The sequence below is a fragment of the Papilio machaon genome, chromosome 8 (genome assembly GCF_912999745.1).
Source record: "Papilio machaon chromosome 8, ilPapMach1.1, whole genome shotgun sequence".
Taxonomy (NCBI): Eukaryota; Metazoa; Arthropoda; class Insecta; order Lepidoptera; family Papilionidae; genus Papilio; species Papilio machaon.
The window spans coordinates 7,768,604-7,787,622 of NC_059993.1; the positions used below are offsets into that span (position 1 = coordinate 7,768,604).

At 34.9% G+C, this 19,019-nt stretch overlaps 2 protein-coding genes across 4 annotated transcripts; one reads left to right on the forward strand and one right to left on the reverse strand.

Moving 5' to 3' along the window:
* The first annotated feature begins 3,813 nt into the window (after positions 1-3,813).
* On the forward strand, positions 3,814-5,246 carry LOC106720281 (putative bolA-like protein K11H12.1). The gene is made up of 3 exons (XM_045679015.1): positions 3,814-3,971; positions 4,275-4,474; positions 4,940-5,246. The coding sequence occupies exons 1-3, from the start codon at positions 3,929-3,931 to the stop codon at positions 5,087-5,089; spliced, it is 393 nt and encodes a 130-aa protein (XP_045534971.1). The 5' UTR covers positions 3,814-3,928; the 3' UTR covers positions 5,090-5,246.
* A 1,926-nt stretch (positions 5,247-7,172) lies between these two features.
* Positions 7,173-18,631, reverse strand: LOC106720090 (set1/Ash2 histone methyltransferase complex subunit ASH2). Of its 3 annotated transcripts, XM_045678852.1 has the most exons (10): positions 18,368-18,631; positions 17,989-18,167; positions 17,520-17,667; positions 16,770-16,966; positions 10,183-10,397; positions 9,660-9,837; positions 9,415-9,571; positions 8,726-8,849; positions 7,767-8,021; positions 7,173-7,508 (listed from the first exon to the last, which is right to left on the reverse strand). In XM_045678852.1, exons 1-10 carry the CDS (start codon positions 18,514-18,516, stop codon positions 7,404-7,406), a joined length of 1,707 nt encoding a protein of 568 aa, XP_045534808.1. In that variant the 5' UTR covers positions 18,517-18,631; the 3' UTR covers positions 7,173-7,403. The 3 variants fall into 3 exon arrangements, with proteins under 3 accessions (XP_045534808.1, XP_045534809.1, XP_045534810.1); XM_045678853.1 differs by lacking the exons at positions 16,770-16,966; positions 17,520-17,667; positions 17,989-18,167; positions 18,368-18,631 and adding an exon at positions 13,211-13,523; XM_045678854.1 differs by lacking the exons at positions 16,770-16,966; positions 17,520-17,667; positions 17,989-18,167; positions 18,368-18,631 and adding an exon at positions 13,002-13,181.
* Between the last annotated feature and the right edge of the window lie 388 nt (positions 18,632-19,019).

Here is a 19,019-nt window from a genome sequence, read left to right on the forward strand (position 1 = left end):
TTACACGAAGGAACTAGAGAGATGTAAATATTTAAACCTATTACATAACGATAATTACGACAATTACATGAACATACCACCGTCAGTTTTACCCGATTTACAATGGTGGTATCGTGCGTTCGACAAACCTGTAAATAAAATTTAACAAAATTACTTTTGTTTAGAAATTTATAGTGATTCCTCAACTACGGGGTGGGGCGTAGCATGTGGTGAGGAACGAGCGAGTGGAATATGGTCTCATTCAGAACGTTCATATCACATTGGTTATCCAGAATTGCTTGCTGCAATTTTTGGGTTGAAAATTTTTGCCAAATCATATCGAAATTGCAAAATACTTTTGCGAATTGATAACACCACAGCCATTTCTTATATTAATCGCATGGGTGGTGTTCAATTTCCCCATCTTACTGGAATTGCTAAAGAACTTTGGCAATGGTGCGAAGCCCGCGATATTGTGGTATTCGCATCATATATTAGATCAACTGACAATAGTATAGCAGACGCTGAGTCACGACGCGTTCACCCAGATATCGAATAGGAATTGTCAGAACATGCTTTTCAATAGATAGTACATCATTTTGGTTACCCACAGGTCGACATTTTTGCCAGTAGATTAGCCAATAGATCTTGGCACAGGGACCCAGATGCTTATGCGATTGACGCATTCACGGTTTCCTGGTCAAAATTGTTCTTTTATGGCTTTCCACCGTTTGCTGTCATATAAAAAACATTAAGAAAAATTATTAACGACAATGCGTCTGGTATACTCGTTGTTCCCCTCTGGACTACTCAACCGTGGTATTCACTTTTTAGAAGCTTCTTAGTTTCAGAACCCATAATTTTCAAACCTAATCCAAATCTTATTATCTCTCATTCTAGCAACCGAGATGTACATCAAAGGATTACCCTGGTTGTCGGAATATTATCGAAACATCCCTCCTGAGAAGATGTGTGCCTCCGTCATCAGTCCCCATCATGTTAGCTTCGCTGTCAGATAATTCTATAAAACAATACGATACTTGTTTTAAAGAATGGTTTAACTTTTGTAATGACAATAATGTTGATTTCTATGAAGCATCAATTCCGAATATTATATACTTCCTTACAAAACTATATGAGTCTGGTGCCCAGTATGGGACTTTAAACAGCTGTAGGTCAGCTCTCTCCTTAATTATAAGTCTAGATATAGGTACTCATGACAGAATCAAACGGTTCTTTAAAGGCATATATAGGTTACAACCTCCCATGCCCATATACAACTCAACTTGGGATACGACCAAAGTCCTCAATGTTATAGCTACCTGGTATCCAAATGAATCGTTAAATCCAGAAATAATTTCAAAGAAGTTAGTCACTTTACTTGCCTTAACCACTGCACACAGAGTACAGACTTTGTCAAAAATCAACATTAAAAATATAGAATTCTTGGATAATTTAGTAAACATTAAAATTCCATCTTTAATCAAATCATCCCGGGCTGGTGCAACCCAACCGGAACTGATATTACCTTGTTTTCATGACCGTCTAGAATTGCGCCCTGTGTGCACATTGCGTTGTTATATGTATAAACAAGTATTATTAGTGATTCGATTCAATAAATATGTAACTAGGTTTAGTTACCATCTTATAATTAATTACTGCTAAGATAGGAAACAAATCTGAAAGCTGAAGGCATCTAGGTAATAGTGTACTTATATCTAAGTTTATGTGATTCTTACCATTTCATTTTGTTGTTATCCTTAAAAGAAGACAATGTATCTTTCTTTCAATCAAAAGTGCATTTAATTTATCGTATACTTATATGAATTTTATGTAAGTTCATATTCCTACGTAATAGATACCTACATGGAACCAATATAACTCTCAACATCTACATGTGATCTATGCTAATCTCGAGGACAAAGCTCGAGTATAATTAATGATTAAACGAACTTACCTGTAAGTGAAGTTCTATCATAATTATACGAAGAGCTTTGTCCGAAGAGATTAGCATCCCACCCACCCTTTCCCTTACCAAAAATTTACAAATAAGTATCCTTGTGCTCAACAATAAAAAACGTTTTTATTGTTGTGACTATTTGGTGTGTATACATATATGTAAAACAATGTGTGTTCTACGCTCTAAACTAAATGACGATGTTCGGTAGGGCAGGCAAAGAGCAGGGAAATTTCAACATTACCTTCATTTTTTATTTTTTATTTATGTTGAAATAGGTGTGTAAACAATTATCTACCCTCAACCATAGTGCGGAATGGCGACACGATATGTGTTACTACATGTGATCTATGCTAATCTCTTCGGACAAAGCTCTTCGTATAATTATGATAGAACTTCACTTACAGGTAAGTTCGTTTAATCATTAATTATATGACAACCCTATTATATCTAGTATAGTATATAATAATTAGACTATGATCAATTACACGAAAAAATTATTTCTAATTATTCGTAGTTTGGAATTTAATTGAAGCAGGAATTGTACTCAGGACACTTGTAACAAAAGCCTTGTACCTTCATATGTTTGAGCCACTAGATAATTTTATTGACTTTTGCCAAAATACTTCAAACCTACAGTTGCCCTATCCTGGGAACTGAAAAAATATCAAATTAACGCAAATATATATAAACTAATTTGAAATACTACGATACTAAAAATCGCTAAAGATAAAGAACTCAAAAATTCTTGTCACTTTTTCCTAATGCATGTAATTTTTTTACTACTTGTCCCCCCCTCTTAGATTCTAGTCTATCTATCTAGATCTAGCGACGTTCTTGGGTCTTAGTAAGGCCTGATTATTAAGGTTGAGTTGTGAAGTCGTTGTGTTCTTCTCTGCACAAACGACAATGTTTTAGTATAAAAATGTTTCAACTTAAAACGGTATACGAACATGTTAATACGATTATTTTTAAAAGGCATAGATAGTACTGTAACAATAAACGCAACGATATCTGCATAACGGTCGCATATTAATACCATATTGTAATTAAAATTGCACAAGGACATAATAACAGTACAGATAATAGCGCACTCTGTGAAAGTAGAACAATTTAAATTATTATAGGATAAACTGAAACAACCAGTATTACAATTTTATATTTGTTTACATTTTAGCAATTACAGACATAAGCAAACGGTTCACTGGATGCAACTATCAAGAGATATTGTACAAGCTTTTTAAGGGGATGGTATAAGGTAAGGGCCGTACCTACGTACCCTTAGACCTCATAAGGGAATACGAAAAAAATTGGAATACCCTATTCCCCTCCTGTTACTTCCCAGCTCTATATGAACTATTCAACAGTAGCCGTTATAGATTACCGGATACCTACGTAAGTTTCCTAATAAGAAAATTGCTAAAATTACTGTCCTTAGTAGCAAGATTACTAAAAAGCTTTTCATCTTTTGGGACCTAATAAACCAGGTTAAAGATTTGAATTTAGTGTTATGGTCGATGTAATTAATTTTTAAATCTTACACTAATTTATTTAATAAAAGTAAAAAAAACATCAAACTTTAAAAAACAATATCTTTGGCGGGGAAAGAAATACAAAATATAGAGCTATCCGAGACCGGTGGTGTCCAATCCAATTGTCTGACCATATAACAACTCATAAATCATAAACTAGATAGGTTTTTTTCCTAGCAAAGTAGGGATTTTAGATAATATCTACATAAGTAATGAAAGAAATTATGGTTTCTTTTTCTACTAACTTGGATTAATCAAAGAGCGTATAATTTTAGCAGAAGTTTGTACTCTTTGAATGATTTCTTAAAACAGCTGATGATGACACTGACAGTGACAGAGTGACATCTTCAAAATTGCCAAAACGAAAACAAAAGGAAATTTGGTTACAATTGTAATATTTATAACAGACTAATTTAAAATATCTAAACATACCGTAAAGAGTTAAAAAATATTGTAACTTATGATTGCTCTTCGGCGGCTTAGAAGTAGTAGCTTCCACTTGGGTAATATAATTTTATTCTTAGAAATAATGTGAACCCTTAGTATCGACCCAAAACCCAATAATTATAAAACTTTACAACAATAATTGTGTGCTAGTGTGACATGTTGTTCGTATATGAACACACAATCTTCGATACAGCTGTCTATAATGCTGTTAATTCGCGATGAAACCTTACACGTTACTTGGTTTACCGTTATACCTCAAATCCCTTTATATCTAAATTTGTATCGCATGTGATATGTTGTATTAAGATTGAATTAAATGAAAGTGAAGATAAGATAGAATCTAAAAGTTATCTTTCCAGGAAAAATACATCTAGTTAACATGAGCTCAGAAAGTGGTGTGGTGGCAAATTCAATTCGCAACAAACTGCAGACTGCATTAGAAGCTACTCATTTGGATGTGATAAATGAATCTTACATGCATAATGTACCCAAAGGTGCAGAAACCCATTTCAAAGTTGTTGTGGTCTCTGATAAATTCGATGGACTTGCTTTGATCAAGGTAAGTGAAGAAGTGTATGTTATCTTAATTAAATAAGTAATGTTATTCAAATTGGTAACATTTATTTGTTGTTTAATTATGTGGAAATAAACTTATTTGTAGATGTTAAGAATATGAAAATATTCATATTAAAATTTTGTACAAATAAAATGTGTATAATTGGAGATATAATCGGAGTGGTCGGCGTCCAGTTGGCCGTCCCAGATATCGCTGGATGGATGAGGTAGATAGGGATCTTCGGGACCTACAGGTCCGAGACTGGGTCGGGATCGGAGAAAGTGGAGACTTTTGTTGTCGGAGGCCAAGGCCCACTTTGGGTCACTGCGTCACCCTAGCTAGTTAGTTTTTTTTTTATAATCAGAGAACTTACTCCCGCTCTCTCTCTTTGAACATGCGTGCTATTTCGTGTTTGTTTTATCATATTTGTGATGTAAAAAAATTATAACAAAAATTCATGGATTTCAGAGACATCGCCTAGTGAATGATATATTAAAAGAAGAATTGCAGAATGGAGTCCATGCATTGTCTATTGTAGCAAAAACAACAAAACAATGGGATGAGAGTGAAAAAATTATTGAAAGTAGCCCCAGCTGCAGAGGAGGTTTTGGAAAATAAACTACAGTATACCTTAATCATATGGAAGTTAATAGACATAAAAAATGGTATACAATGTTTCTAAATTTTCAAACAAAAAATCTAATCATAAAGCTTGGTGATGGTGGTCAGAACTGCTTGTAAAGATAATATTGTCATAATGCCAACTAAATACCTTATTTCTATAGTTTCTATATATAGTTCTATTTAGTTTCTATAGTTGGAAACATTTGTTGGAAAATTTAGTTCCTGTTTTATGACATTAGAAACAGAATACAATAGAAAACCTATTTTTTTATAGTTATTTTCGTATATAAATGTAGTTTTAATGTAAGTAAATTTAATTTAAAAGATTTCATTGCATTTATTTATATTATTAAATGCCAAACAAACAGCTACCTGGGTTTGTTAAAATAGCTAAAAGACCGCTGTCCATAGATATCCGCATTGCAGATGCATTGCCTACCTTTAACCGACGGAGGAGATTCACAGAAATAATGTTTCCCCTCCTATTATAATATATATATCCTAAGGGAAAGTGGATTTGACAGAGAAGGGTATGCCCTTCACTGTCAAATCCACTTCCCCTTTTCATCCTTACCTAATAAGAATAGGAGACTAAAATTAAGCCTCTGGCACGCACTCATCAGATGAAACAGGGAATTGGATCGACTTGACTCCTGCCTTATGTGGTATTGTACCAGGCTATTGCCGATGCATCAGCTGTGTGTTGACATCTACCACTGTTACTATAATTATTATAATTACTTCAGCTTATTTCCAGATCAACACTTTTATTTATTAAATTTTTTAATCAAATCTGATCGAGATAGCCTTCAAACATTTTCAAATATGGTGTAGTTTTAAAAATTCAATCCATTCCCAAAATTGGTAGAACTTTTCGGACGGATTGAATTTGTTTCTAATCAAGGTTAAAGTAAGAATAAAAGTTTTGTATATGAATGAAGGAAAGAACTGATGTTTGATAGAAAGTGTCTCCGGAATGGCTCAACGGATCTTAATGAAATTTAGCACAGATGTAGAACATAGTCTGGAGGAACACATAACCTACTTATTTAGTGTTTTTTATTCCGCGCGAGACAGCTAGTAAAAAAAAATAATAAAAAAAAACAAGTAAACTTTGAAACATTTATTTTTCACTTTATACACATTGCATACATGATTTTTCAATTTTTACAGATAATTTTCTCAATCAACTAACTATATAATCGAGATTTATGTTTAACACAAGTTTAAACACTAATACATTATACATTATCTTGTATGCCTTTCGCAATATTTTCCAGTAATAATGTAGCAGACTGTTGAGATTTTGAGTTGAGTTGAGTTGAGACAAATTGCAGTCTATCTTTCAAAAACACTTTTATTTAAAACTTTTAAATGAATATAATGAAAAAAGGCTTTGTTAATTTCTATTTGTACACAAGTACATTTTAAACTTGACATTAATATTTTTACTTAAATATAAATATGATATTGCATTTTAGATTTATAATCTTACATTTTCAACAATACTGCATAGACTGAGATTGCATTGTAAGGTTTTGGTCACAAATGTGACAAAAATTAGCTTATATAAAACAGTCAATATTTGGACCTGAAAAAAAAAAACATTTTCAATTTATACCACACCGGGAAAACGAAAATTTTCCATAATAGCTACCTATGTGTATTGTTACACAATGAATTTATAGTCTAACATTTTTACACAATCGCAGCTTTACACTGGTCACAAATCAACACTGATTGCAGATCAAAGTTCACCATATCTGTGATTAATTGCAATGGATCCCAGTTTAACTCACCACTGATGCATTGCCACTGGTCACAGTTCAACTCATCACTGATGCATTGCCACTGGTCACAGTTCAACTCATCACTGATGCATTGCCACTGGTCACAGTTCAATTCATCACTCATGCATTGCCACTGGTCACAGTTCAATTCATCACTGACCCATTGCCACTGGTCACAGTTCAACTCATCACTGATCCATTACCACTGGTCACAGTTCAACTCATCACTCATGCATTGCCACTGGTCACAGTTCAATTCATCACTGACCCATTGCCACTGGCCACAGTTCAACTCATCACTGATCCATTACCACTGGTCACAGTTCAACTCATCACTCATGCATTGCCACTGGTCACAGTTCAACTCATCACTGTTCCATTACCACTGGTCACAGTTCAACATATCAGTGATTCATTGCCTTGGATCCCAGTTCAACGTAACAGTAGTTCATTGCCAAGGGTCACAGTCACAACACACTACACAGCCGCAGTCACACCGTCACGCGGTGTGCTTAGTATCAGAGGTTGAAGTTATCGAGGCGCAGTTTTCCCTCGTTCTCAGTCAAATAAAGTAAATCCGCCATTGTTTGCTCGCATATCGCTTCCTCAGCTTTCTCTGACATCTGGAAAAAACGAAATTTTTATATTGCTTCATTATTTTTGAGGGGAACTCAATATAACTAAATTTAAATGCTTTAAATTATGTTCTTAATGATAAAAAAATGGAATAATCGAGAATATACATTCAATTGTAAAAAACCAATCTTCTATTATCATTTATACTGCATTCATTCATCGGTGATCTATTATTTGAGTCAATAATCAATATGTCCTCTCAACTGATGTATTAAATGATATTTAATTTAATAAAATACACTTACCGGTCTATAATTATATTCAGTAGCAGGTGGAAACTTGAAGTTGGGTCCAAAGTTGACGCTGACGGTGATATTCTTGTGCAATGATACCGTGGGGTAGTAGCATCCTTGGTAGATATCTGTGAACGCCTCGCCCTGACATTCACCATTCTTGAAGAATAATATGCGACTACCCGACAATGGTTTTAAATTGTTGAGAGACTCTTGAATGTTGTCTTTATCTTCGTAGTATAAATGACTTTTGAATTTCACTAAAGGCTGTGGAATTTAGATGTTTCTTATTAAATTGTTTAAACTTTCGTGAGACATCATAATTAATTAAGAAACGGCTTAACTCACGTTTGATCGTCCGGTGACGGCACCGACTAGTTTCGGACCCATCGGGGGTCCATCTTCAGTGCGAGACGCGACGCGACCGCGAAGTCTTCGGATTAAACACTCGCCCTGAAGATGGACCCCCGATGGGTCCGAAACTAGTCGGTGCCGTCACCGGACGATCAAACGTGAGTTAAGCCGTTTCTTAATTAATTAGATGTTTCTTTTAATATTTTTACTATTTTATTTATTGACGTGAAAATGCATGACTCGTTGCCTGAGCCGAGTGTACAAGCGAGAGCAAGTTACAAGTGATAGAGACACGATCGCCCTAAGTTTTTGGCTTGTGATGCATCATAATGTTTTCTAAAATTATCATCCGTAAACCGACTTTACAAACAACAAATTTTACATTCTATGTCCCCTTTCCCTTCCCACTATTTTCTTATAGAGAAATTATGTGAAAGGGAGTGGCTTTGATGGAGAAGCTGCATAGGAAAGGGAAAGCTTTATCTGTGCTCAATTAAAGATAGGCAACGCAACTGCAATTGCCAATATGGCAGCGGTGACTTCGCCATTTCGGCGAATTCACGTGGCATGTTGCTTGTTTGAGCTTATGATATAAAAAAAAGAAACAAAATACGGACCCTATCCTTGTAAGTGTTGGGCGTGTGTCTGATGGCGGCACTGTCAGGCAGCACTACGAGGAAGCCCAGGGTGTCACCTTCCCCGTACCCAGCGCTGTAATGTTTGCCGCGCGACTCGTGGAACCTGCAATACAATATTATACGATGTTCGCCAACAATACTGCAGCATTTCTATATATCTATTTTGCAGATGGATGGATGTATGTTTGTTAGAAGATGTCTTCAGAATGGCTTCAGGGATCTTGTTGAAAGTTGATATAGAAGTAAAATAAAGTCTGGAAGAACACATAGGCTATCTGTGATCCCGGAAATGTGTCCGATTCTCGTAGGATACGTTTGATTAACATATTAACTCGATAATTCTGCAACTGTTTAACACATCTTATTGGAATTTGGCACAGATATAGGGCACAGTCTCCAGTAATACATGAGATACTTATTTTAATACTGTGCAGATAAAGTCACGGGAAAAGGCTAGTAATAAATAAAACTTGAAGATTAATGAATGTTCGCTTTTCACTAATTTACGGTGTTAGTTGTGTTATGTGAAATTTCAAATTTTTTCCTTTTTTGACAAAATGTTTAACAAGGAATTTCATTAGTAGTCTTGCCCACAATGTCATAGACAGTATACCTCAGATGACCTTTTCTTTTTTTTATTGTTAGTTTTGTCTGTGGTATGTATGTACCTGGTTCCCTTGCGGCTGCGCCACGAGTAGCCAAACTTATCGTAACCGAGCGGCGCCTGCAGGTTGGCGTAGCGGCGTCCCCAGCCCAGCCGCGCCGCCGCACCTTCAGGCAGCTCCTCCACCACCGCCTCCCAGTACCACGCCCCCCTTGACACACCTACACAAAGGTCGATCATTCTTAAATTTCCTTTCGTTCGTTTTGCTGTTCCAACCGTTTTCGTCGAGGTGCTGTAACACATACATACCATGGGTGGCGCGCACCATACAGTATCCCTTGTCTCCTGTGACAGCCAGGCGGTCCTCGGAGAGGCGCAGCTGCGGCGCTCGGTCGTGCAGCGCCAGCAGCACCGCGCCCGGGCACAGCGCGCGGTACAGCCAGCCCGGGATCGGCTTGCCGCTCCACTCGTTGTTCTCGTCAAATTCCTGACACACACGCATACATACAAAACAACACGCACAAACCTCGTTCTCTTTCTATTCTATCACCTATATTTGTTAGTTGACTTCTTTATTGGTAAAAGTAAAGCATCAATAAAACTGTTGATTAGATTAAGAGTGTTGGTATTACAAAGTAGTGCCAGGAACTAAAATATGACAGCAAATCAAGCTGTACCATGAGACAAAAGAGTGTGTTAAGGCTGACGATGTGAAAGTTGTTACAGTATACTGCGTGACATAAATAGTTACAAACTAGAGCAGTAATATGGAGAACAGCTGAAGCTGAAATGAACACATACAAAAACGGCTTACAAAATAAAATCCACACACCTGTCTAAACGGCGCTTGGGGGTCGGGTTCAGCGAGGATGTACCGGTAGCCGTCCTTGTTAAAGGGATGCTCGGTGGGATAGCCGTGGCTGGGCAGTTTGAGGGCGCTCAGATCGCTCGCACGGCCCTTCTTACCTACAGGAGCACCCGTCTCCAACCCCCCCACAGCGGGCCGTCGCTTCCCCTGGCGACCCTTCACGTTACCGGCAAGTGGTACTGTAACAGGTGTACTTTTGAAGTGAATTCTTATTGAATTTCTAATGGTATGGATCAGTTTAATAATTGTTTCAACAAAAACTAGACACTAGTAACTTTAACTGCCTGAGTGCAACTAGAATCAGCTAGAATTCTGTCTTGTGTTACTCAGGAATTTGTACAAATATTTTCTTAATCGTGAAACATGTAAAGATGATTGATAAATACTAATAGAATAACAACATTCACAGCAACGTCTGTTAATCCATTTTTTTTCTATTTATAAACATTTTTCTAGCAAAAAAAACATTATGAACAAACCGAGTGCTTTATTTATAAAAACAATGGCTACATTTCCGACGTGGTATGCACGAATGAAAACTGTTTTCAGAGTTTATTACAGCGGTCCGATTCATATTGTAGATTATGAATACATGCCAACGATTCAGGTTTTTATTTTTTTAAATGATAATATAAAACGTTTATTAATAAGTGACGTTGTACCACGATATGTATTACCGTGGGTATCGACGACATGTTTTAATGAGAAATTAATCTCAGTAACCAACGGTTAGTGTCCTAATTTAGAGCGGCACGTGTCAAGAAAATCAATACTTTTGGTTCATTGCTGTTAAAAATGTGACCGCGCCTAGCTTACATACGCACTTCCAACCCTTACCATATCAATACACATAAATCCATACAATGAATAAATTGCGATGTATAGACATCGCAATTAATAGATGAACATGATGTATTTTCGCAGCTTATCTTACTAATCTTACTAATATATATGCGAAAGTTTAGATGGATGGATGGATGTTTGTTTGAAGGTATCTACAGAACGGCTGAAAGGATCTCGATGAAATTTGACATTGATGTAGATCATAGTCTGGAAGAACACATAGGCTACTTTCTTGTTTTTTTTTAATTCCGCGCGGACAGATTCGCTGGCGACAGCTAGTAGTAAATAAATAAAAGTTTATCGTCTTAACTGATCTCCCAAAGTTAATGTTCTAAGTGAATTTTACGTTAATAATAACTAATTCCTAAGTCTGAAGTGTGTAAAGTTTCAGATGTAATTAACTTTGGTAAACCGTGAAATACTTGCCATAAAACTTTTGTGTTTTATTTTTTATTTTTTGACATACAAATGTGTACAGTGGAAACCCAGCCTAAGCCTTTTTATACGTAACGATGCCTTAATCACATAATGATATAAATAATGTTCTAATTGGCGACACTTTTATCTGAAGTACATTAATTTTATATACGACTAGCTGTCGCCCGCGACTCCATCCGGACAAAAATAAAACAAACTTATTTAGTGGGATATGTGTCCTTCCTGACCATGTTTTACATCTATACGAAATTAGCGAGATTCGTTGAGCAGTTCTAATGATACCTTCTAACAAACATCCATGCATTCATCCAAGCATTCGCATTTATAATACTAGTAAGACGCATCGAATCTTCTGTTACTGTGGGTATCGACTATAGTGACACTTGAATTGTGACATATATTGTCTCCATAATTATAATTTTAAAAAAAACAGAGCATACATATGTGCCACCACATATGCCACTCGAGTAGAATTGACAGAAAATTGAGGAAAGGTTAAATGTGTTCAAAGCAGGTTGAGGTACCTAGTTTCATTTAATTAATGAAAATTTTTATACATCTAGTGTTACAAACGACTTTACAACTGCCTGTTTATTTATGCTATTACGTTAAAATTAGGGCCGTGTTAACCCGGGATTGCAGGGGGCGCGGGGCGCCTGGGCGCCGGACCTTAAGGGCGCCCGGGCGCCAGAACCTGGGGGAGCGCCAAGGAATGGACGTGTTATACCTCTAATGGGATCAAACAAGAAGGCATTTAATTTTGAATTATAGGTTAATTTCGCGATTTCATTAATCGACAAGAGAATTATCAATCATTATAGTGAGTAATAGACAGCGTGGATACTTCGCGCAGTTTGTGATACTTACAATCATTATAATAGGGGAAAATACGACCCTCACATGCACAAACAAGTTCCAGGCAGTACTATAAATAGGCCATTATAAAAAATCAATACTACGATTATGTAATCAAGACAACTTAAACTTATAGAAACATTTAGCATATTGCTTTCTTAACTCTTAATAAATGTAACATCAAATATAACGAATACTTTCACACCCTTGTCTCTCAAGTACAGATAGAGACAATGAACATTTTGCACAAACAGTTTGCATCCATGTACGTATTTGTATTCTTGTATACGTAACCTTGTGACAGAAAACTGGTTGATATGTAATACTTTAAATGATCGCACACTTTACCAACAAAGTTCTTCGTATCTCAGTACATTTTTATTGTCGCTTGTCCGATTAAAAAAACTTTCTCGAGACGCAAATCCTCTATCGTAAGGTAATATTAATCAGGTCATATTTTTCACTAACCAATAAAAATGTGACGCAATTAGATGCGCCATGTGCAACAAAAATAAATACACACAGATTCGTTACAAGTTTCAAAATAAAACAAAATTTTACAAGACAAATAACTGGCAGTCGTTAATTAAATCTTCAAAAAACTAAACAATGTAAAGATAATATCAAATATATCGTAAAACACTTACAGTCCATGTCGAATTGAAGCGTTCTCCGAAATTCATTGACCGACACACGATAGAGCTAGTGTATGTGGAGACGCGATAAGATAAGGACGCGACTTCCCGAACTCCGAATTTAAAATTAATTTATTATTATCGGCTTAACACCTCCTTGCTAACAACACTGGCCGGTAAAGATGTAAACAAGTGGGACGTGTGGATTAAAAAAAACTCACCAGCCATGAAGTTCAAGGTTGTATATGGTAATAATCGATGGAGAAATCGCAGAGGCAACGCGGCTGTGTGGTCGCCGGGCAGCAAGTAAGGCGCGCGTGTGCGTCGCGGTGACTGTTTACAAACACAGCAGCGAGGGACAATGTCATTTATTCAATACGCGACTGCTCTAGTGTTTTATGTGGGGCACTAACGTTCCGCTACTGGCTATGCCGCACTCCTCTCCACATTACAACCTCCTTGCATTCTTTGACTACGTTATATAACAAATCTTGAGTGCGACGTCAAATATTCCCTTTCCGCGAACAGACAAACATTTTATTAAGATATGAATATATTTAAAAAAGTAAAGCATGACGAAATTATTTTTAGACAATCGTATCGGTTCTCTCACTATGTAAAAATTTTCAACCAATCGACCAATTAAAAAGAAAAAGGTCGCTATTACGACTTTGTTTTCAATATTAACATTTAAGATTTCGTTAAATCCCTTTCAAATAGATTGAAACCAATAATCTTTTGAATGCGCCTATCCTCTTTAATTTATGGTCGTAAGAATTACATGCAGTGTGCAGAGCAATCGATATTGTCCGCGTCAACAGCTCGCTATTTACCTACTGATGTTAAAAATAGACTATTCAAAACGTGCGCGAATTCACTTGGTAGAATTCTTAATCTCACAGATGAACTAAATTGTATACAGATCAAACTGAAATTGGGCAGTATTACAATAACCAATTTTTACTATGCGTCTGATAGACGTGTTAGTCAAAAATGTATATAAGTAACTTAAATCTGACAGAGGCAACTACGTGTTAAGTTATAACTGTACTTAGATTACGTAAGTTCGATTATGCATAAGAACTTATTTACTGGTCATTTTTAATTATCGAATTACAATTCAAAGGTCCTGATTTAATGCATCCGCATTTGTTAATTATTAGTTATTTGTGATAATAACTGCAAATTACAATTGACAAAAAAGTAATTTATAAAGATTTACTAAAAAAATCTTAGTAAACAGACAAATAAGTTTAGTTTAATGATTTGCATAGCTTTCTTATAACCTAGATAAAGTAAGACCTTATGCGGCGAACTCACTCTAAAATTGGGTCAGAGCAATAACCCAGGTCGCACTACGCCACTCATCGTGTTTCTACTTTATCATAATTCACAACTGGTTCATCAAACCAGTTATGTACTAAATGGCAGTCTGTATACAAAAAAAACGTACGCAAATCAATCTAATATATATTAAAATAAAAGTTTGAATATTCTGCCAAACTTCTACAATACTTACTAATTTTTAAAAAGAGTTCTTAGAGTTTTTATTAAGAAATAAAATTTTTCAATATTAATGTAACAGGAAATTGAAACTCATTTGATAAAGCGAACACATCAAAATCTTAGAGCTTATTAGACGTGTATGAATTAGTTTTGAACCGGTTCAAAATTTCGAGTCACATAGAAGAGTTGAGCTGAGGCTCAAAAACTAAATTGGCAACTCATGGCTTATAGCGATACACTATGACGAGCCGCAAGCTGCGTGGTGAATCGCAGTTCGCAGCTCGAAACGTAATTATTAACTGACAGATACAAATTGAGCTGATCCGATTCACATTATGCGAATCGTGAGCTGATCTGCAGGTCATCATTTTAGTTGAGTTTCCAATCACTACAGTTTATTAACCGTGGGCTTACACTGCCATTATACTTACAAAAAATTGTTTTGTTAACGACATTTTTTTAAAGTGTTACGGCAGTGATACTCCACGGTTAAATGTATAAAACAACGTAATAAATACAATGAACATTATCTTATTTAATTTTAGAACAAGCTCGCAAGTCTCGTTCTAATAAACATTAAAACAAGGAAAATTTATTCTAAATTATTTTTTGCACATTAATCGTAACATTAAATATATTTTAATGATCTGTAAAATTCACTCCTTTTTATATAAGAAGGCAAAGAAGTAGCAGATCGCCTAATATTATTTCATAGACACATTTATATGTATGTATATAAATCAGGGATTCCCAAAGGGGTCGATATCGACCCCCTGGGGTCGATATTGAACTTAAAACATTTATATTTCTCACTCTGTCTTCTTCTATTGACTTAAGTCAGAATAAATAATAATAATAATTGATCTTAAAAGTAGGTAATTTGGCCATAGGGGTCTGAGATAATAGTTCATTATGAAAAAAGGGGGTCATTTCTTCAAAATAGTTTGGGGATCTCTGATCCAACTAATCAATGGAACAGAATCAAATTATTATTATTAATTTTATGTTTTACTTTCTTATATTTGCATAAATTCTATATAATATATAATTATGTATATCAATCTGTAAAAAACTCCATCTGTTTAAATAATTAGCACTATTTTTTTTACATAGTTTCTAATTATTTTTTTTGTTTAACATCCCTTGTAAATATTTTGTTTAGTTAAGGAAGCTTATCACTTATTAGTTAGTAAGATTTATTTTTTACATTTCGATACTTCTACACTCATTCATTATTTTTAGACACTACACGACCCAAAACGTAACCAAGTTAGTAAAAATTTTATCACCCAATTACAAAATATTGTAAATAATTTTGATTGCTTTAGAATCATGAGAACTATCGAAAAATGGGCAAAAAGTGTTTGAAAATTTCCTAATTTCACAAAAGTACTAAATGAAACATCAAAGCGTGCTAAGTTAGTAATTCTTGTCACGTGTCTATTGACCAGCCGCTAACGACACGAGGACCGAAGGTTTTTGGTGCATATATTTTTATAAATTTTCAAATTTTAATTAAATTTAAATTAGCAGCCTATATGTTCTTCCAGACTGTGTTCTACATCTATCTGGAGATACTGTCTAACAAACATCCATCCATCCATTTAAACATTCGCATTTATAATATTAGTAAAATATTCACATCTAAGCAACAATTTTATTTACTACATCTAGGCTAAAGCCAACCCAAAAGTGTTGTTACTAGTGATAGAGCCAGCAACAACAATATTTGTTGGGTTCACGAATGGGCCGGCTCGCTCATCACAATACCTCAATCTTATAGAAAACAGGCAAGAAGTGGAAGCAATTCGACATACAACCCGATAAGTAGAAGACATACAGGAGGGAAAAATATTTTCTTTCTATGCGTCTCCTCCTCCGATGATTACAGTTAAGCAACGCATCTGCAATTGTGGATACGTATAGGCAGCGGTAGATTCGATTTTTGACAAATTTAGTTCAATTTTTCACCTTAATATAAAAGAAACAAGTGTGGCTAGACTTTAGTCACTCATATTGGCTAAGTGCAGTTTATTTACTATGTCTAATATATAAAATTCTCGTGTCACGGGGTTCGAACTTGAACTCCTCCAAAACAGCTTGACCGATTCTCATAAAATTTTATGAGCATATTGAGTAGGTCTGAGAATCGGCCGACATCTATTTTTCATACCCCCCCCATTTAGTTTTTTGTTACTGCGCGCGGACAGAGTCGCGGGCGACAACTAGTTAATTTATAAAAAACTTACTCTAAGAATGAATATATCCTCATACCTGTAGCAATACCCATATCTGTGACTTTCAGCTGGCCCTGTTTGATCATAGCTTCATAGTTAGGCTTGATGGAAGTCAATTCTGTATTATAAAGGCCAAACATCTGTCCCTGTACTGGATCTTCTTCGTACGTAAACAGGATCTGTATATCCTTGATCAGAGCTCGTTGTACCGTCGCGTACCAAGATTGAGTCACTCTGAAACAAGGAATACATTAATTGAAATTAAATCAATTAAAATCTATATATATAAAAGAAAGTCGTGTTAGTTATACTATTTATAACTCAAGAACGGCTGAATCGATTTGACTGAAAATGGGTGGTCAGGTAGCTTAGAACCAGGAAACGGACATAGAATAATTTTTACCCCGTTTTGTAATTTTATTCCGCGCGGACAGAGTCGCGGGTAAAAGCTAGTTTAAAATAAATCTTTTTATGCAAAAGTTTTGACAACTGACATATTATTTTTCCTTTTTTATTATTATTAATTAGTAGCATTATGTTACAAAAGAGGTTTGTATTTTCCAATCTGCACCAAAAAGATCTTAGTTTATCAATTGATGTGGAAACATATATCAAATGTTGCAGTAGTAAGTCTCTACTGTAGTTACTCATGTACTATAATCTTGCCATCACTTTCTTTCTCATTGTGAAAAACAAAGATAGCAATATTGTTCTGATACATGTTACAACAGTTGAAATTCACATTATTACAAGGTAAAAAGAGAGGGGTTGATTTTTATTTGTATACCTTCGTGGCATTGTGGTCATTGCCTCCCAGTACTGATCAATATATGGAATTATCTCTCTATCCTTGCTAAATAGCATTTTATTGTTTCCCTCCTTAGAGCTTTCCTGTTGCAGATTAGCAATAGCAGTTAGACACATCTGCGGAAATGCTGTGAACAAATATAATATACTTTTTTATTTATAACATTTAAATAACATTATACATTCAAGAAATAATAATGTAAGATATTAATCTTAATACATTAGATGACAGAATAGATTTCTCTTTATATCCATCCTTACATGTTTAACATCTCATTCAATAAAACAGCAATACCATAATATTAAAATAAACTAAAACATTATGAAAAGTTAATAATTAGTTTTATTAAAGAAAAAATTGTGTCTGTGGAGACATATAAGAGCCGACAACCATGATAAATATTCATATTCCAAATTGGCTATAAAAAAGGTTTCCAATCTCTACTTACGTGCTTGGTTCTTCTTAAATGTCTCTAGTCCTGTTGGTGAGCAATTCTTGCAGATGAAAAGGTAGTTTGTCATGAACGGAACAAGCTTTCCCAGTTGATATCCAATACAGGACTCGTGGAACCATCTATTACAAGATGCACATAGCAACTCCACTATATTTAAATTCCTCTCTTTGCCACTGGAATGATCAAATAAACAAATATTATTATACAAACTTTAACTTTAATCATCATCCATATACGAGAAAGAAAAGAATCGTAAAGTATTAAGGAATAAAAACTGATATACTCTGTTTTTTTCTTTTTACTGTTAGTTAATTTTTTATTTTGTATTTGGTCTCAACACCATTAAACTTCTTAATTAAAAAAAATCTCGTACCAATAGCAACTGCTTTGTTGTGGGTCTCCCGCGCTTTTGTTTTTACTCTTTTCGCCATTCTCTCCCGCTTTTTGAGATTCTGAGTTTTGTGAATTATTGGCTGTAATATCCATGTCGATTGACTTTTGTATTCCATCTGATAACGACATCTTGCATTATTCAATTCAGTAAAATTTCTTATACCACAATATTACACATAATTGCATCGATTTGCTTATTTCATTATAAAATAACTGTACAATACAAATACAATGTGATATCGAATTGACAAGTAAGGCAAGGTGTTTAAAGCTTGACATTTAAAATTACCCAATTTTCGACACTTTAACTACAATGTCTCCTTCAGATAACACCTTTTCGCATAAGTGTGAAAGAGACAAAAATTTTATGTTTACTATTTAATTTAGCAGTATCAAAACCTGCTGTTCGAAAATTGAAATTTATAGTTTGTCAAGCAGTTTCATATTATTTTTTTTTCATCTCATGTAAACCCGATTCTTCGATATTTCGACTTAAATTTTCTTCTATTAATGAATTGTTATTTCGATGATATCGCCAACTTCGAGTTTAAAGATAGTTGAAAATGCACATAATACAAAGTTAAAATAGCAAATGGTAAGAAGCTAGATAGACAAAAGCCAGTACAGATTTC

Coding starts and splice junctions, on each gene's coding strand:
- LOC106720281 (XM_045679015.1), top strand. CDS start 3,929: ATGATTGCTCTTCGGCGGCTTAGAAGTAGTAGCTTCCACTTGG. Junction 3,972..4,274: donor AAGTAGTAGCTTCCACTTGG/GTAATATAATTT, acceptor TTATCTTTCCAG/GAAAAATACATCTAGTTAAC. Junction 4,475..4,939: donor ATGGACTTGCTTTGATCAAG/GTAAGTGAAGAA, acceptor CATGGATTTCAG/AGACATCGCCTAGTGAATGA.
- LOC106720090 (XM_045678852.1), bottom strand. CDS start 18,516: ATGTCGTTATCAGATGGAATACAAAAGTCAATCGACATGGATATTACA. Junction 10,398..16,769: donor AGATATGGGTATTGCTACAG/GTATGAGGATAT, acceptor CACCTGTTACAG/TACCACTTGCCGGTAACGTG. Junction 8,022..8,725: donor CCAACACTTACAAGGATAGG/GTCCGTATTTTG, acceptor TAAATTCCACAG/CCTTTAGTGAAATTCAAAAG.